Source organism: Caenorhabditis briggsae, assembly GCF_000004555.2.
Source record: "Caenorhabditis briggsae complete genome, chrV, whole genome shotgun sequence".
NCBI lineage: Eukaryota > Metazoa > Nematoda > Chromadorea > Rhabditida > Rhabditidae > Caenorhabditis > Caenorhabditis briggsae.
Genome location: NC_013488.2, coordinates 19,218,204 through 19,232,321, shown reverse-complemented (window position 1 = coordinate 19,232,321; position 14,118 = coordinate 19,218,204). Strand labels below are relative to the sequence as shown.

General features: G+C 40.2%; 2 protein-coding genes across 2 annotated transcripts in view; both read left to right on the top strand.

The window, feature by feature from the left end:
- The window catches only part of Cbr-snx-6, a gene marked incomplete at both ends in the record, with an annotated part of 7,265 nt that extends 3,891 nt beyond the window's left edge, over nucleotides 1-3,374 (top strand). The window contains 9 exons of the mRNA XM_045238635.1: nucleotides 845-1,061; nucleotides 1,296-1,382; nucleotides 1,432-1,563; nucleotides 1,712-1,833; nucleotides 1,880-2,003; nucleotides 2,056-2,257; nucleotides 2,387-2,508; nucleotides 2,644-2,973; nucleotides 3,324-3,374. Coding sequence (XP_045100788.1) covers nucleotides 845-1,061; nucleotides 1,296-1,382; nucleotides 1,432-1,563; nucleotides 1,712-1,833; nucleotides 1,880-2,003; nucleotides 2,056-2,257; nucleotides 2,387-2,508; nucleotides 2,644-2,973; nucleotides 3,324-3,374 — 1,387 coding nt within the window. The remainder of the gene's footprint in view (nucleotides 1-844; nucleotides 1,062-1,295; nucleotides 1,383-1,431; nucleotides 1,564-1,711; nucleotides 1,834-1,879; nucleotides 2,004-2,055; nucleotides 2,258-2,386; nucleotides 2,509-2,643; nucleotides 2,974-3,323) is intronic.
- A 2,757-nt stretch (nucleotides 3,375-6,131) lies between these two features.
- Nucleotides 6,132-14,113, top strand: Cbr-gck-3 (the record flags this gene model as incomplete). The annotated part of the gene is made up of 8 exons (XM_045238634.1): nucleotides 6,132-6,455; nucleotides 7,004-7,057; nucleotides 9,320-9,547; nucleotides 9,758-9,982; nucleotides 10,087-10,413; nucleotides 10,463-10,880; nucleotides 11,409-11,569; nucleotides 14,060-14,113. 8 exons carry the CDS (start codon nucleotides 6,132-6,134, stop codon nucleotides 14,111-14,113), a joined length of 1,791 nt encoding a protein of 596 aa, XP_045093008.1.
- Between the last annotated feature and the right edge of the window lie 5 nt (nucleotides 14,114-14,118).

Genomic DNA, 14,118 nt, shown 5'->3' with positions numbered 1-14,118 from the left:
ACCTGTTTTTTGGCGAATTAGCGCAAAATTCAGGCCGAATTTGAAATGATTCAAGACTGTGAGAAATTTTAAATTCGGCCAATTTCGACAGGAAGAAATTTCAAAATCCATTAAAAATTTTCGCATAGAGAATGCGAAAAAAATTCGTCAATATTTTAATATCATCTAGTGTGTAGGAGTGGTGAGAGCTTCCCAGAAAAGGAGCTCAGAAAATGTATAGAGAGTGCGCAAAATAAGGAGTGCGCCTGAAGCTTTTCTTGGTTGGCCTCGGTTGGCTGCTTTCCCCGTTTTGGAGTCTTCCAGCGCACTTTTATCGAATTTATCGATTTTACAACATGAATATGCTTTGATTGCAAGATTTTATCACCTTGTTCCGATTCTTCCGATTCTTCATCTTTTTTTCTGATTTCCTGGAAAACATTTCCAACTTTTTCTCTTTGACTACGGTGGAAGGCGACAGTGCGCACCGACACCGATCGGCCTTGCATACTCAGTGAAAAGCCCAATGATGTTTGCGGACATTTCGGCGACCGATCGAACGAAACGAGCTGATCACTAATCTTCAAGTGTTTTCGTTGATTTTTTCGTTGAAATTATTTTAAAATCCGATTTTTCGCCATATGTTTGTGTATATGAAACCTGATTTCGTTGTATTTTTTTTATGCTTTGTGCCCGGAAAACTGGTCATTGGATTTCAAAGCTGATAATCAATAATTTAGCAGTTTCTTTCTTTTTTTAGAAAATTGTATTTAGACAAAAATTAAAGCTTTTTTTAAAAATTTTCTCTATTTCGTTCTCTTCGAAAACCGCTCTTTTGTTCTTTTTGACATATTTTCAATTCCAGAATGGCTGAAGAGGTCTTCGCCAACCCTCTAGAAGAGCCAGTAGATGTTGAAGTGTCTCTGGACGACGACGAAGACACATTCCGTACCGCTCGTACCAATGTCACCGCTTCGGAAGCCACGTTGAAAGAAGATGTGGCGGATTCGTCGAGCAGCCACGTGGCAGCGACTGTGGACCCAAAAGAGGAGACCTATTCGTCGCTGATTGAGAATCGAAATGTGAGAAGGGAACACACACACACACACAGACATTTTGAATTTTTGCAGAAGTTATTGATAAGAGACTGCATAAACTGATAGTAGTCACAACATAACTTGTTGTGTTTTGTGTGTCATTTCTCCCACATGACAGATGCATTTTTTATTGATTTTCTGTCACTTTTTCTGTCAAAAATCAATTTTAGAGGGGGAAACTTTTTTTTTAGATTTTTCAAGCCCAATTCTATCTTTCAGCACCGCACCGAGGAGATCAGCATTGATATGGACTCGGCCGACTCGATTCTGGTCGACATTTCAGATGCGCTTTCGGAGAGGGATAAGGTCAGTGCATCAAAAATTTCATTAAACTCATCAAATATGAAATTTCCAGGTTAAATACACGGTTCACACGCGCACACGTCTTCAGGATATGCGTCCAGAGACTGCTGTGGTTCGAGAGCACGAAGAGTTCCTCTGGCTTCATGGAACGCTTGAGGAGAACGAATCCTATGCTGGATTTATTGTAAGTAGTTTTATAAGATTGAAAATTACTATCCGAGGCCTAAAATAAGAAATAACAGGTTTTCGAGGCATTCGATCTGCCAAGAACAGCCTAATAATCATTTTGAACGCCTGGAAAAGGTCTGAAATGACAAGAGTACGATTTATAGATCCCACCGGCACCTCCAAAGCCGAATTTCGACTCATCCCGAGAGAAACTTCAAAAACTTGGGGAAGGCGAAGCAACGATGACTAAAGAGGAGTTTATGAAGATGAAACACGACTTGGAGCAGTAAGTATTGTCTAATTCTATGTGGAAATTGTTGAAATCGTTTCAGAGACTATCTGGCACAATTCAAGAAGACTGTCGCCATGCACGAGGTGTTTTTGCAGAGAATCGCCGCTCATCCGGTCTTCAAGAATGATCAGAATTTCAGAATCTTCTTGCAATATGAAAATGAGGTACTATTTTTAAAAACTCTCTGGCTATGAGAAGAAAAATGAATATTTTCAGCTCTCGGTCCGCGGAAAGAACAAGAAAGAGCAGGTGGAATCGTTCTGGAAGCGTTTCACCCAATCCGCTGATGAGGTTCTGCTTTCTGGACAAAAGGATGTTGACGAGTTTTTCGAGAAGGAGAAGAATTATATGGTAGAATACAATATACATATCAAGGAGGCGGCGGCGAAGGCTGAGAAGGTCACAGCGGCCAGAAAAAGTGGGTTTCAAGGAGAATTAAGATTGAAAATCGCTAAAAAAGTTGTCACTTGAATCCCATTTTCGCCATTTGGAGTGAAATTAGGCTAAACTCAATAAAAATTCAAAAAATTGGTATCTAAATTTTCAGACGTTGTGGTGTCCTTCTCGAAAATCGGCGACTGCTTCGAGCGTATTGCACGTGGAGAGCCGAACAAGGGACTGGCCAGGACATTTGCCCAAGGAGCCGATGCGATGGTTAAGCTGAAAAAGGTGAGAATTTTGAATGAATTCTGGTCTAGAAAAGCCTAAAATTGGTCTAGAATGGCTTAAAATTGGTCTACCATGCATAAATAATATACTTTCTGATAGTTTCAGAAACCCAATTTCATTTTCATAACATTTTAGGTAGAATCCCGCGCTGCTAACGACGAAGAACTGAAACTCGGTGACACTCTCCACTACTTTGCCAGAGATACACAAGCGGCTAAGGATCTTCTCTACCGCCGAATGCGCTGCCTTGCCAACTACGAAGCTGCCAACAAGAATCTGGAGAGAGCACGTGCCAAGAATCGAGAGATTCCAAAGGCTGAGGCGGAGCAGGCGGAGGCTTGTAAGAAGTTTGAAGAGATCACTGGATTGGCTAAAACCGAGCTGAAAGAGCTGAAAACGAGACGAGTGCAAGCGTTCAAAAAGAATTTGATCGATTTGTCAGAGTTGGAAAAGAAGCATACGAAGGTAGGAGGGGCTGTCAAGATTCTAAATACCGCAAAACCTGTAATAGAAGTGCCCCCACACTGTCACGTTTGAGCTCAATTATCTCGGTCCTCATCAAAGGTAGAAAAAAAATTGTGAAAAAAACGGTTTATCATAATATCACAAAAATTTTATCAGTGGACAACATTGTTATATCTCTTACAGTAACCGAGATAAACTGGCTCAAAGTTAAAAGTTAGGGGGCCCTTCTATTACAGGTTTTACTGTAATTTTTCGAAATATTGAAATTCTTAAATTCTTAAATCTCGGAATTCTCAAAATTTTGAAAAAAAACGTTTGATAATCAACAAAATTCGATTAAACATTTCCAGGCAGAAATATCTCTTCTAGAGGACGTTGTCGCTCGTCTCAAACAGCTTTGATTGAAAAATTTCCAATATAAAATTTCTATTTTGATCTATTTATGTGTAAATTGATGTTTCTATTTTTGCATTATTTTTACCTGAAAATCGTAATTTTCAGGCAAAGATAATGTCATTTTCTAGTCTTATATTCCCTTTTTTCTGCCACATATTTGCATATTTTTTAAATATTTTCAAGCCAGTTATATATATATATATATATATTCATTTATTTATTTATTGCCCCCCCCCCTCCCCTTTCAGAGAGCTGTGATTTATTGATTTTCTCTCCCCGTTTTCCCTACCCTCTTTAATTTATTCCTAAGCCCGCCTCTTTTTTTCGGTGATCACCCGCACACATATAAACATATAATATGCTATTTTTCAGCACTTTTCCTATCACCTCCTTACCATAAGTCGATTATGTTTCTATATATTTTTAAAATTCTATAACATTCACACAAGCGGTTTCAGAATTTTATACCGAAATTCCCGCTGAAAATATCTTTGAAATTGAAAAACGAAACTGATAGTGAGGGCTTTTTTTGCTTAGGGCTAAAAAAAAAGATTGTAAACCTGAATTTGATTTTAAGTCCAAATTCGCGGGGTTTCTAATGCAAAATTTTAAAAATTAAAGGTTTTTAGTTCAAAAACGCATTCTTGAAACCGAAGAATAGCTTCAAAAAACGATAAATCTCAATTCTCGTCCATTTCTGGAAACATCTGGTTTTCTAATCTTTTTTTTTTGAATTCCCGCCAAAACCGAAAACTCCGAAAAAAGAGCGATTTTTCAAAAAAAAAAAACCTATTTCTTCTCCGATTTTTAGCAAAAATTTTAGACCTTTTTGGGTTTCCAGCTATTTTCAAAGGTTCTTTTTCGATTTTTCTGAATTTTTTGTCTGAAATTTGACCGGATTGTGTTCGTGTAGATACTATAGGTTACTTTAGAAAACTTTGTAGTTTGTAGTTCCGGTTTCTGCTAGCACAATCACGTCAAAATGCAGAAACTTTTTCTGTTGCAAGAATATGAGTTTTTGAACTGAAAACGTACAAATAGCATCTTGAAAAACCTCAATAAATTATATTTTCTACACAATTCAATGACCCCTTAAAAATCTTAAAAATGACTAAATCTTTAAAGGTTTCCCCTAATCTCTAGTCGATTTTCGTCACTATTCAATTTCTATCTTTCGAGGTCAAAATCTTTCTATATTTAGATGCAAAAAGTTTCAGTTTTTTTCCTTATCTCATAATCCCCCAAAGCCATTTTGACTAGGTGATGATATCATCTGAGAGGTCATAGATTATTTTGTTTTTACGGTCGTTTAGAAGATCGAGAGTAGAAGAAGAAGAAGACGTGGAGAAGTAGAAGAAGATAACAGAATCAGAAAAAAGAAAACAATGAAACTATAAAAAAAGTTTTCTCGATTGTTTTGTTTTTCTTTTTTTCCTGATCTATTTTTCTAAAACAGTCACTATTCCCAATCCAAGAAACATTGGAAAAGTTGACCCAGATCTAGAAGAACTCCGTCTTTAATTAAAGCCTTTTTTCATTCCACGTTTCCAAAAATCCAGCTCATCTGCTGATGCTATTATCTTCGCATTCCCTTCGAGTTTTTGATTTTTGAATTTGTGAATTCTTGACCTATTTCAGCTCTTTTTCCTCTATTTATTTTATATTCTTTTAAACTCTCGAAAATGTTGTTCATCACTAAAATCCAGATTTGCAAAACGGGCTACAGTGTTCCAAATAGTATCATTTTCTAGAAATTGCCGAGTCCTATCATATGAAATTTAAAAGATCAGAAAATATTGATTCTGAAAGAAGTTATGACAGGGGCCGTCATTGTGACTTGAATAATCCGAAATCTAAAAATATTCAAGCTCGAATTTATTATTATTATTATTATTGAGTTTTTCGTAATTGTTTTACCTCAGAAATACCAAATTTAACTAATTCTCCGTCCTCGAAAAACCCCAAATTTACAAAAATCTCTCATGTGTCAATTTTTCAGAAAATTCAGAAAACTCTATAAAAAGACATGTCAGAGGTTGATTCTGGTCTAGTCAAAATACGTCCAAAATCAGTATAAATTGCAAGAATCATACGTAAACTCTCGGGATACAATATTGAAGCCAAAAACTTCTTCATATGCCAAATCTTTAACGATAACCGAGAAACTCCCTCGTATTTCCTCTACTAGAAGCCCACCCGAACCGTCAACTAAATCTGATCTCAATCTCCTCGGTTTCAGGGAAGGATATCAGAAGTTTGTCAGCTGATAAAATATTGTTGATATCATCAAAAATATTTTATCAGCTGACAAATTTTTGATATATTTCACAGGAATCCAGATAATTGAGCTCAAACTTAACGACTTGGGTGGGCTTCTGTTAGAGAAAATATGGTAGTTTCTAGGTTATCAATATAGATTTCGCATGTGAGGAATTTTTAAGATCCAAAATTGTATTCAGGTGGTTCAAATATTATTTCTGCGATTTACGCTGAATTTAGACGGAATACGGTAGTTGTGTTATAACGTAAAATAGGTCCCAATATCTTTAACAAGCTACAGATGTCCTCCAAAATAGGCGAACACATTTTAAGCCACTCCCCCAGTATTCTAGAATGAAAATGATAAAATATGACTTACTCTGAATTTCATTTGTTCCTCCAAATATTCCTAATCGGTCCGATTATTCCAGAGTCCTCCCGATAGTCACACGAATCATCTCAATTACTCATCAGTGTCCCTCCTTGTCTCCTCTCACAGTACCATGAGCTCCACAAATTTGGCAGGAGGAGGAGGAGGTACTGCCAGTGGCGGTGGCGCTGATGGCTCCAACCCGCGTGCCCAGAACACTATAACATCGGAGTACTCGACGACAGCTGGCACCTACAGTGACACTATGTCCAGCATCAACACTTTGGGATCCACGTCGACGCTCCATGCGCCAGTGTCGTCTCCGATAGCGGCGGCTGCTGCGGCATCTGCGGCGTTGGTTGCACAGCTGAATCCGGCGGATCGGTGGCCCACAGAACCGTCGGCCTACAAATTGGATGAGTCGATTGGTGTGGGAGCAACGGCTACGGTTTTTACGGTAAGGAATCCTTACCGCAGGAGAGGAGACAGAGAAAGAATGAAAAATAAAAAGAGAACAAGTGTGTCAATTCCGGTGATCAAAAAGCAAAAGGGAATAGAAGAGAAATGGGTGTATATTTTCAATTAAAAAATAACGAATCAATGCTTTAATGAGGTAATTAGATCAGCAGGTCTTGAAGACTGCTGTATTAGAAATCCGACTGTTTTGAAATTGGGGTGGTTGGGTTACTGTTAAGGCTGTCGGGAGCAGGGCCGCGGCCGACCGTGATTGAGGCCGTGGGTATGTTACCGTGGACCAATCAGTCCGTTCTTTCGAAAAAAAAGCTCAGTCAGCATACTTGTAAACGGGCCCGGGCCGGGCTTTTTCCGGAATTTCGAAGGCCCGGNCCGGCCCGGCGGGCCCGTCATTTCACTAAAACACATAAGGGGGACCCTTATGTGATTTTTTTCGAACAAAACATTTTTTTTCGAGTTTTTCGATTTTTTTTGTTCAGACAGACAAACAATCCGAAATACGGGAAAAAATGAAAAAAATTATATTGAGAGCTCAAAATTTGGCTCAAAAATACAGAATTTCTGACACCGGGCCTTCCGGGCCGGGCCCGGAATTTTACAAGTATGTCAGTCAGTCAAAAACTATCAGAGCCTTTCGACCGCCAAGTCCTACCTATTTCAGAAGTAACTGAACGGAAAAAGCCGCGGCCCTGATTCTACAGTCTTGGTTACTGTAATAGTTTTTAAAAAAATCTAAAATTACGGTATTTGCTGAGGAGGAATCGCACCAGTGAGGTACGGAATAAAAGGATTTTATGGAAATCCGGACATCTCTGGAGGGAAACGCCTGAAACCAGCAATTCTAGAAAAGCTCTGAAAACACAAAGAATGTGTGTTTCTACTCAATAACAAACTCTTTGTAGGGATTCCTATGGGGTGTGAAGGAGAATCAGGCAAACAGAGCTATTTTTGGAGTCCAAAGTTGATTGTTCTCCTAAAATTCAAGATCCTACAATCATCGTGAGAAAATGTCTAACCAATCTATCTAGATTTTATAGTAATTAGTTATAGGCATCATGCCCGAAAGATACGAAAATAAATAACGATTTATACTTCTATAAAATCTCTTGAAATTTTAATTTCTGAGAAAAACATGGCCCTAGAAGTCAACCCAAGACGTTAACATTGGGCTCAATTACCTCGGTACCTATGAGAGGTATCAACTGATAAAATTTCGGTGAGATTATGATAAATAACTTATCAGATCACAAATGTTTGATATCTTCTACAATAATTGAGCTCAAATTTGACGGATTATGTGGGCTTCTATTAGAGGGAATACTGTAATTGTTGAAAATGTTCTATCGTTTCAAAAGTTTGCCCAATGACTGCGGAGATAAAAGTTCTCCAAATTCTAGTCTATCAGATTCTGAATTTTCGAAAACATCCGATTTTTTTCGAATGATCTAGAAGTTCGATAGAAATTAGTGGGATCTAAAGAAACCTATGGATTTTTAGGATCAAAAAGTTGAGAATCTTTTCTGAATCTCCCCCAACCGTTTTGGACAAAAATCCCTATTTTTCATGATCAGCAATATTGAAAAGTCTTCTCAGATCTTCTTCCGCTTGATTACCCAACTAACTAATTAGGAAAACTCCCTAAAATAGCTACCTAGCCAAAAATAGGCCTGAGCAATTCAAACAGCACAAGAACGGAACACGGAACGAAGTCATAACATCTGCGCGCGCGCTTTCCTCCACTGTCACGTGTTTGTTACTCTCTTCTCCTCCGTTTTCTCGCGTCTGTGTTGGAGCGCATTGGGAGGGGTTGGGGTGTTGCGTCGTCCGATAGCAGCATCCTCTCTCTCGGATAGAAGAGAGAGAGAGAAGAGGAATGAATGAATGGTGTGGAAGAAAATGTCATGCCTATTTGACTATGGAAAGAGTTTTCTAAAGGTTATATTGATGAATGGGCTGAGATCCCATTGAATTGTATCTATGATGTGCAGAGACTCCAATACCGTAATCCATTAGCCTGCACATCAATATTCTAGTTTCATCTACGAGTTGATAGAAGCTGGCATATAAAAAAAAACAGAATAAAAGAATCGCTGATAACTTGCTTTAAAATTGAAATTGTGAGCAAAACAGCATACCGGATGATAGAGCTCGGAGAACCTCTACAACCTCCGACAAGAATCATGGTCCGGACCGATAGTTTTTACCCGGCCCTCACCCGGTTCCTGATTCGAATGCTGGTCTATCCTTATTGGAAGTTGTAGAGCTCACCGAGCTCTATCACTTGGTATGTTGTTGTTATCCACGATTTTAATTTTAAAGTGATTTTGGAGAAACGTTTTCGCTTTATACGTTTCCAGAAGAATGTAGAGCTCGACCAGCTTTACAAAACGATAAGACAGTAATTTTGAAAGCTGGGCTTTCTGAAAAATCCAGATTTCAGAAACCGAGCATGTTCTATATCATTTTGTAGATCTTGACGAGTTTCACATGATCCAGTTTAAAACAGACTTATCGACGGACCGATTCGGGATTGGCTGCTAACTTGATTCAAAATTGAAATTGTGATCAAATCAGTATACATACGGTTTCACCCACAACCTCAATTTTGAAGTGAGCTATCCTGAAATCTGCCCGTCGACAAGTATAGTTCAAATTGGATCATGTAGAACTCACCAAGCTCTGCAAAATGATATAAAACATGCTCGGTTTCTGAAATCAGGGTTTTTCAGAAAGCCCAGCTTCGAAAGCTACTGTCTGATCGTTTCGTAGAGCTGATTGAGCTCCACAATCTCCGGTTTAATCTGGATTTTTGGGAAACGCTTTATATCAAAAATGAATTTCTTCCAGGCCTTCTGTTTGCCACGGAACGAGAAAGTGGCGATCAAATGCATCAATTTGGAAAAGTGCCAAACGTCGGTGGATGAGTTGAGTCACGAAATTCAGGCGATGTCTCAGTGCAACCATCCGAATGTCGTCAGTTATTACACCTCGTTCATCGCACAGGAGGAGTTGTGGGTCGTGATGCGCCTTCTGAATTGTGGATCCATGTTGGATATATTGAAACGGAAGGTTAAGGTGAGTGATCTATGAACATATAGGGTCGAAGAGTCTAGGAACCTGAGGATCACATAAAAAGTCCGCAACCAGAACTATAGGGAACCTGAAAGTTTAAAATTCCAAAATTTTAAATAAATCTTTTTAGGTTTCACCCAAATCGGTTCACTAGAAGTTAAGTAAAATCAGTTCCTAAATAACTTTTGCTGAAAAAATCGTGTTTATTTCTAGGCCATCGGAAAAGAACAAGCCCAGTTTGGCGTCCTCGACGAGGTATCTATCGCTACAGTTCTCCGTGAAGTATTGAAAGGGCTTGAATATTTCCATTTGAATGGGCAAATACATCGTGACATAAAAGCCGGTAACATTCTGCTCGCCGACGATGGCACTATCCAAATCGCTGATTTCGGAGTTTCCGGATGGTTGGCATCGTCAGGAGGAGACCTTTCGAGACAGGTTAGTTTAATGGATTTTGGTGGAAGTTTAAATCTTTAGAGTTCATTTTTAGCACATTACAAAAATCTGATAGTATCTTTTAAACCAGAAATTCGCAGTTTTAGAAGCTTCTGGATTTTAAATATTTAGACTTTATAATTGGAATCTTCCAGAAAGTCCGCCACACATTCGTCGGCACCCCGTGCTGGATGGCTCCAGAAGTCATGGAACAAGTCCAAGGATACGACTTCAAGGCCGATATATGGTCTTTAGGAATCCTGGCAATCGAGCTGGCCACCGGAACAGCCCCATATCATAAGTATCCGCCAATGAAAGTGCTTATGTTGACCCTCCAAAACGATCCACCAACTTTGGAAACGAATGCAGAACGGAAGGATCAGTACAAGGCTTACGGGAAGTCGTTCAAGACACTTATCAGGGATTGTTTGCAGGTATCATTTGTTAAGTATCATTAGTAATTGCAATTGAGAATTCTTTCAGAAAGATCCAGCTAAAAGGCCAACAGCTTCAGAACTTCTCAAGTACTCATTCTTCAAGAAGGCCAAAGACAAGAAGTACCTGGTCCACACCCTCATCGAGAATCTCGCTTCCGTTCCCGTCGTCTCACATCACTCGTCGAAAAAAGTGGCGTCTGGAAAGTTGAGGAAAGACGCTCATGGAAACTGGGAATTCGAGTACGATTCGCCACAGGAGAGTGATAGTGATGAGGATGAGGAGAGGGAAAAGAAGAAGGAGAAGAAGGAGCAGGCGGCGGCGGCCGCTGCTGCAGCCGCACCAGCTCAAGCTACAGAAGCGGGCAATCAGTCGTCGGAGACGTTGAATATGGTGTTGAGAGTGAGAAATCAGCAAAGAGAATTGAACGACATCAAGTTTGATTATACCAAATCATCTGATACTGGTACGGAAATGAGTTATATACAATCTAGAAGTTTTTCAGGAGCTTCTAGACCGTTTCTAGATTCTATGATATGCCTGGTAACAGATGTTTCCGGGAATCTGAGAAGCTTTTAGAACGTTCTGTGATTCGTCTAGAAACAAAAAGTCTTTTAGAAGCATCTAGAAGACTCCTAGAAGCTTTCAGACAATTTTCAGCTTCTAATAGATTCCTGAAAGCTTTTAGATAGTTTACAGCTTCTGAAGGTATCCAGAACCTTCTAAGAATTTTTCTAGCTTTTGAAGAACTCATCGAATACGTCTAGTTAAAACCCCACATCTTTCAGAAGCTTTTATACAATTGATAAATTGATTTGAACCTAGGAATACTATCCAGACGTTTTTAGAATCTAGCGTAGAAACTATGAATGTCTGAGCTTCTGTGAGATTCCAGAGACAACTGGATATCTGTTAGGCGCTTCCAGAAGCTTTCAGAAGCTTACAAATATTTGAAACACTCCTGAAGCATTAAAAACCTTTCCCCCATTTTCAGTAGAAGGAATCGCCCACGAACTCGTCACCGCCGAGCTGATAGACTGTCACGATCTGGTCATAGTCGCCGCCAACCTACAAAAATTGATCGATTACGCCGGAAGCAAATCCGATCGACGATCCATAACGTTCGCATTGAATTCAGGAGTTCATGCAAATGAGGTGAGTCTTTAGTTTCTTTGTTCGCGGATTTCATCTGAAAGTGTTTGTTGAAAGTTCCCCGCGTGAAAATCTATCTGCCAGAGAGTTTTGTCAGGTGCCTAGGCTTAGTTTCAGCTCGCCAACGTCATTAATCCCTCATCTAGAAGTATATGTGCGCCGCGCGTGAGAAACAAAGTCCCCCGATATGTGTATGTGAGCCGTTGGCTCTTTGTCGCCGTCGAAGAGTCTTCGCGTTGTCCTCCACGTACACTCCTAGCGCTCATACACTCACAAACACACACGCACACACAAACATTTTTTTTCATGTTGCCTGCTCACGCTCACAGCTCTCGGGTCTTCGCTGTGAAGCTGTCCCTCCTAGCCGGTCAAACGAGAGAGAGACGGCAAGAGTGGACACGCGAGGTTGATGAAGGGAATGATGATGATGACTGTCCGGGTCGCAGGCAGCAACAGCAGCCAGTGGCAACAGCGCGACCGACGGCGCCCTCAGTTTTTCAAAGGAAACAGAGAATGCATCTGCCCCCACACACACAGCTTTGCCACACTAACGGGCAAGCCGCCTCATACGGGACATGGAAAAAAGGAAGAAGTGGCCAAAGACGCAACACAGAAGGAGAATGGCGACAGATGGGGTACTCTCTGACGCAAGATAGCCTAGGATAGAGTTACGCAAGACACCTTCAGTGTAGGTCTTATAAGGCGTTCCATAGGCTTAGAAGTTGTCTTTATCAGAGCCGCGCTAAGCTTTTGGGTACAGCTGGTCGTTTGGCTAATTGGAAGGACTGGTCATTTAGCTAATTGGAATGAGAATCGGCAGGAGAGCAAAGATCCGGAGGATAAGGTGATCGGCATCTTAATGGTTAGGGCTTGTTAATCTTTGTAGAACGGACAGGGTTACGGTAGGACAAGCTCAGATCCGATTAGAATGGATGCAGAAGGTAGAAGAAGACAGTTTAATTGAAAGGATCGCTCAGATTTGTCGTGTTGGTAGCAGTAGGAGTTGCCCGAGGATCTGGAATGCTACGTCTTCTGAATCTATACTGTCTGAAACCTAGGCCTATCTCTTTTTCTAGATCTACGCTTTCCGGTCTCAACCAATCAAGCTTGCTCAATTTGAAGTGGGCAATGGATGTCGATCCCTTCCCTTCACAATTGATTGTCCTCTGTGGCTTCACTCTTCTCCCACCTACATGATTAACTGTGTGCGCATTTTACATCCCCCGATTACCTCACACATTGCACCTGTCCTCCCGTTTTTTTGCTTTACACGACATCTAGTCGATTAGTAATAATCTGGCGACCCGAAACCACCTGCATTGGTTTTCTACTGTAGAACCTTTTCTACAGTACCCCTTGACTATGAATTACCGCAGTTTGTAAACACACACATATATGTTAGTTAGTTAGTGGTCAGATTTCTTCTAGAGAAATTTGATTCCAATCAACGAAGTGAAGAGAAGAGAGTCACGTCGTTTCTCATTTTCCCACTACTCACACCAGAAGACGACGTATATACAAACCGTCGTCCGTGTCATGACTGACTTGTTTACTGCGTTGCAATTTTTCATCGGTTTCCCAAAATTCTTGTACACAGTTCCCCTGGTTCTTTGATGTTATTTGTATGTGTGTGTGTGCCCAAAAAGATGCATCGGTTTTCTTTCTCGACGACGACGATGTCCTCTTCTTCAATAATTCATTGCCTGAGTAGTCCTGGTGGCAAAAGAGAAGGAGATGAGCTGGATTATGAATACAAGAGCTTAGAACGGTGTCGTCTTTTAGTCTAATTGGGAAGTTATGAATAGAGGGATATGATCATGAGATGTGGAAGAGTATGATCATGAGATGTGGAAGAGTATAGGAAGATCGGATTTGGTTTTGGAGGTCTGAAAACTGAAGCAGCGAGAATAATGGGAAAAAAAGCATAGTTGCAAGCGGGCCGGCTGATAACTTGTCTCCAAAATGAGGTATTTAGACGGTTTTGTTACCAAATGATAGATCTCGACAGGGCCCATCACGTCTATATCATCTCAGCAGGATTCCGATCAAACAATATGTCGAAAAATGTGCTTGAATGTTTGAGTGAGATCTACCATTTGGTACCAAAACCGTCTGAATATATCGTTTTAAAGACAAGTTATCAGCCGGCGTGCCACCTGCCCGGGCCGGCCCGCTTGAAACTATGGAAAATAGACTCTGGACATTTCGCCTCCGTGGTAATAGAGTCGAATGGATGGCTTCCTGAAATTGGAGAAATTAAAAATGTATTTTGGAAATTGTTTTCTATCAAAAAACGCGTTTTTGAAAACTCTACATTTGTTTTTGTAGTCAGAAATCTATTCACTCTAGCAGAGGCTCTGCCACACCTCCATTTACTCCAATTTCCTGCCTAGATACAGTAGTCTAACCCCCCCCCCCTCCACACACATCTAATAGAAAACGCAGATGCAACCGGAAATTAAAAACCATAATGTTATATTCGATTCTATTCAGGTTCCCGACGAGCGGACTCTGACAGGATTCGCCCAAATTTCGTTGCTCGATTGAGTCAA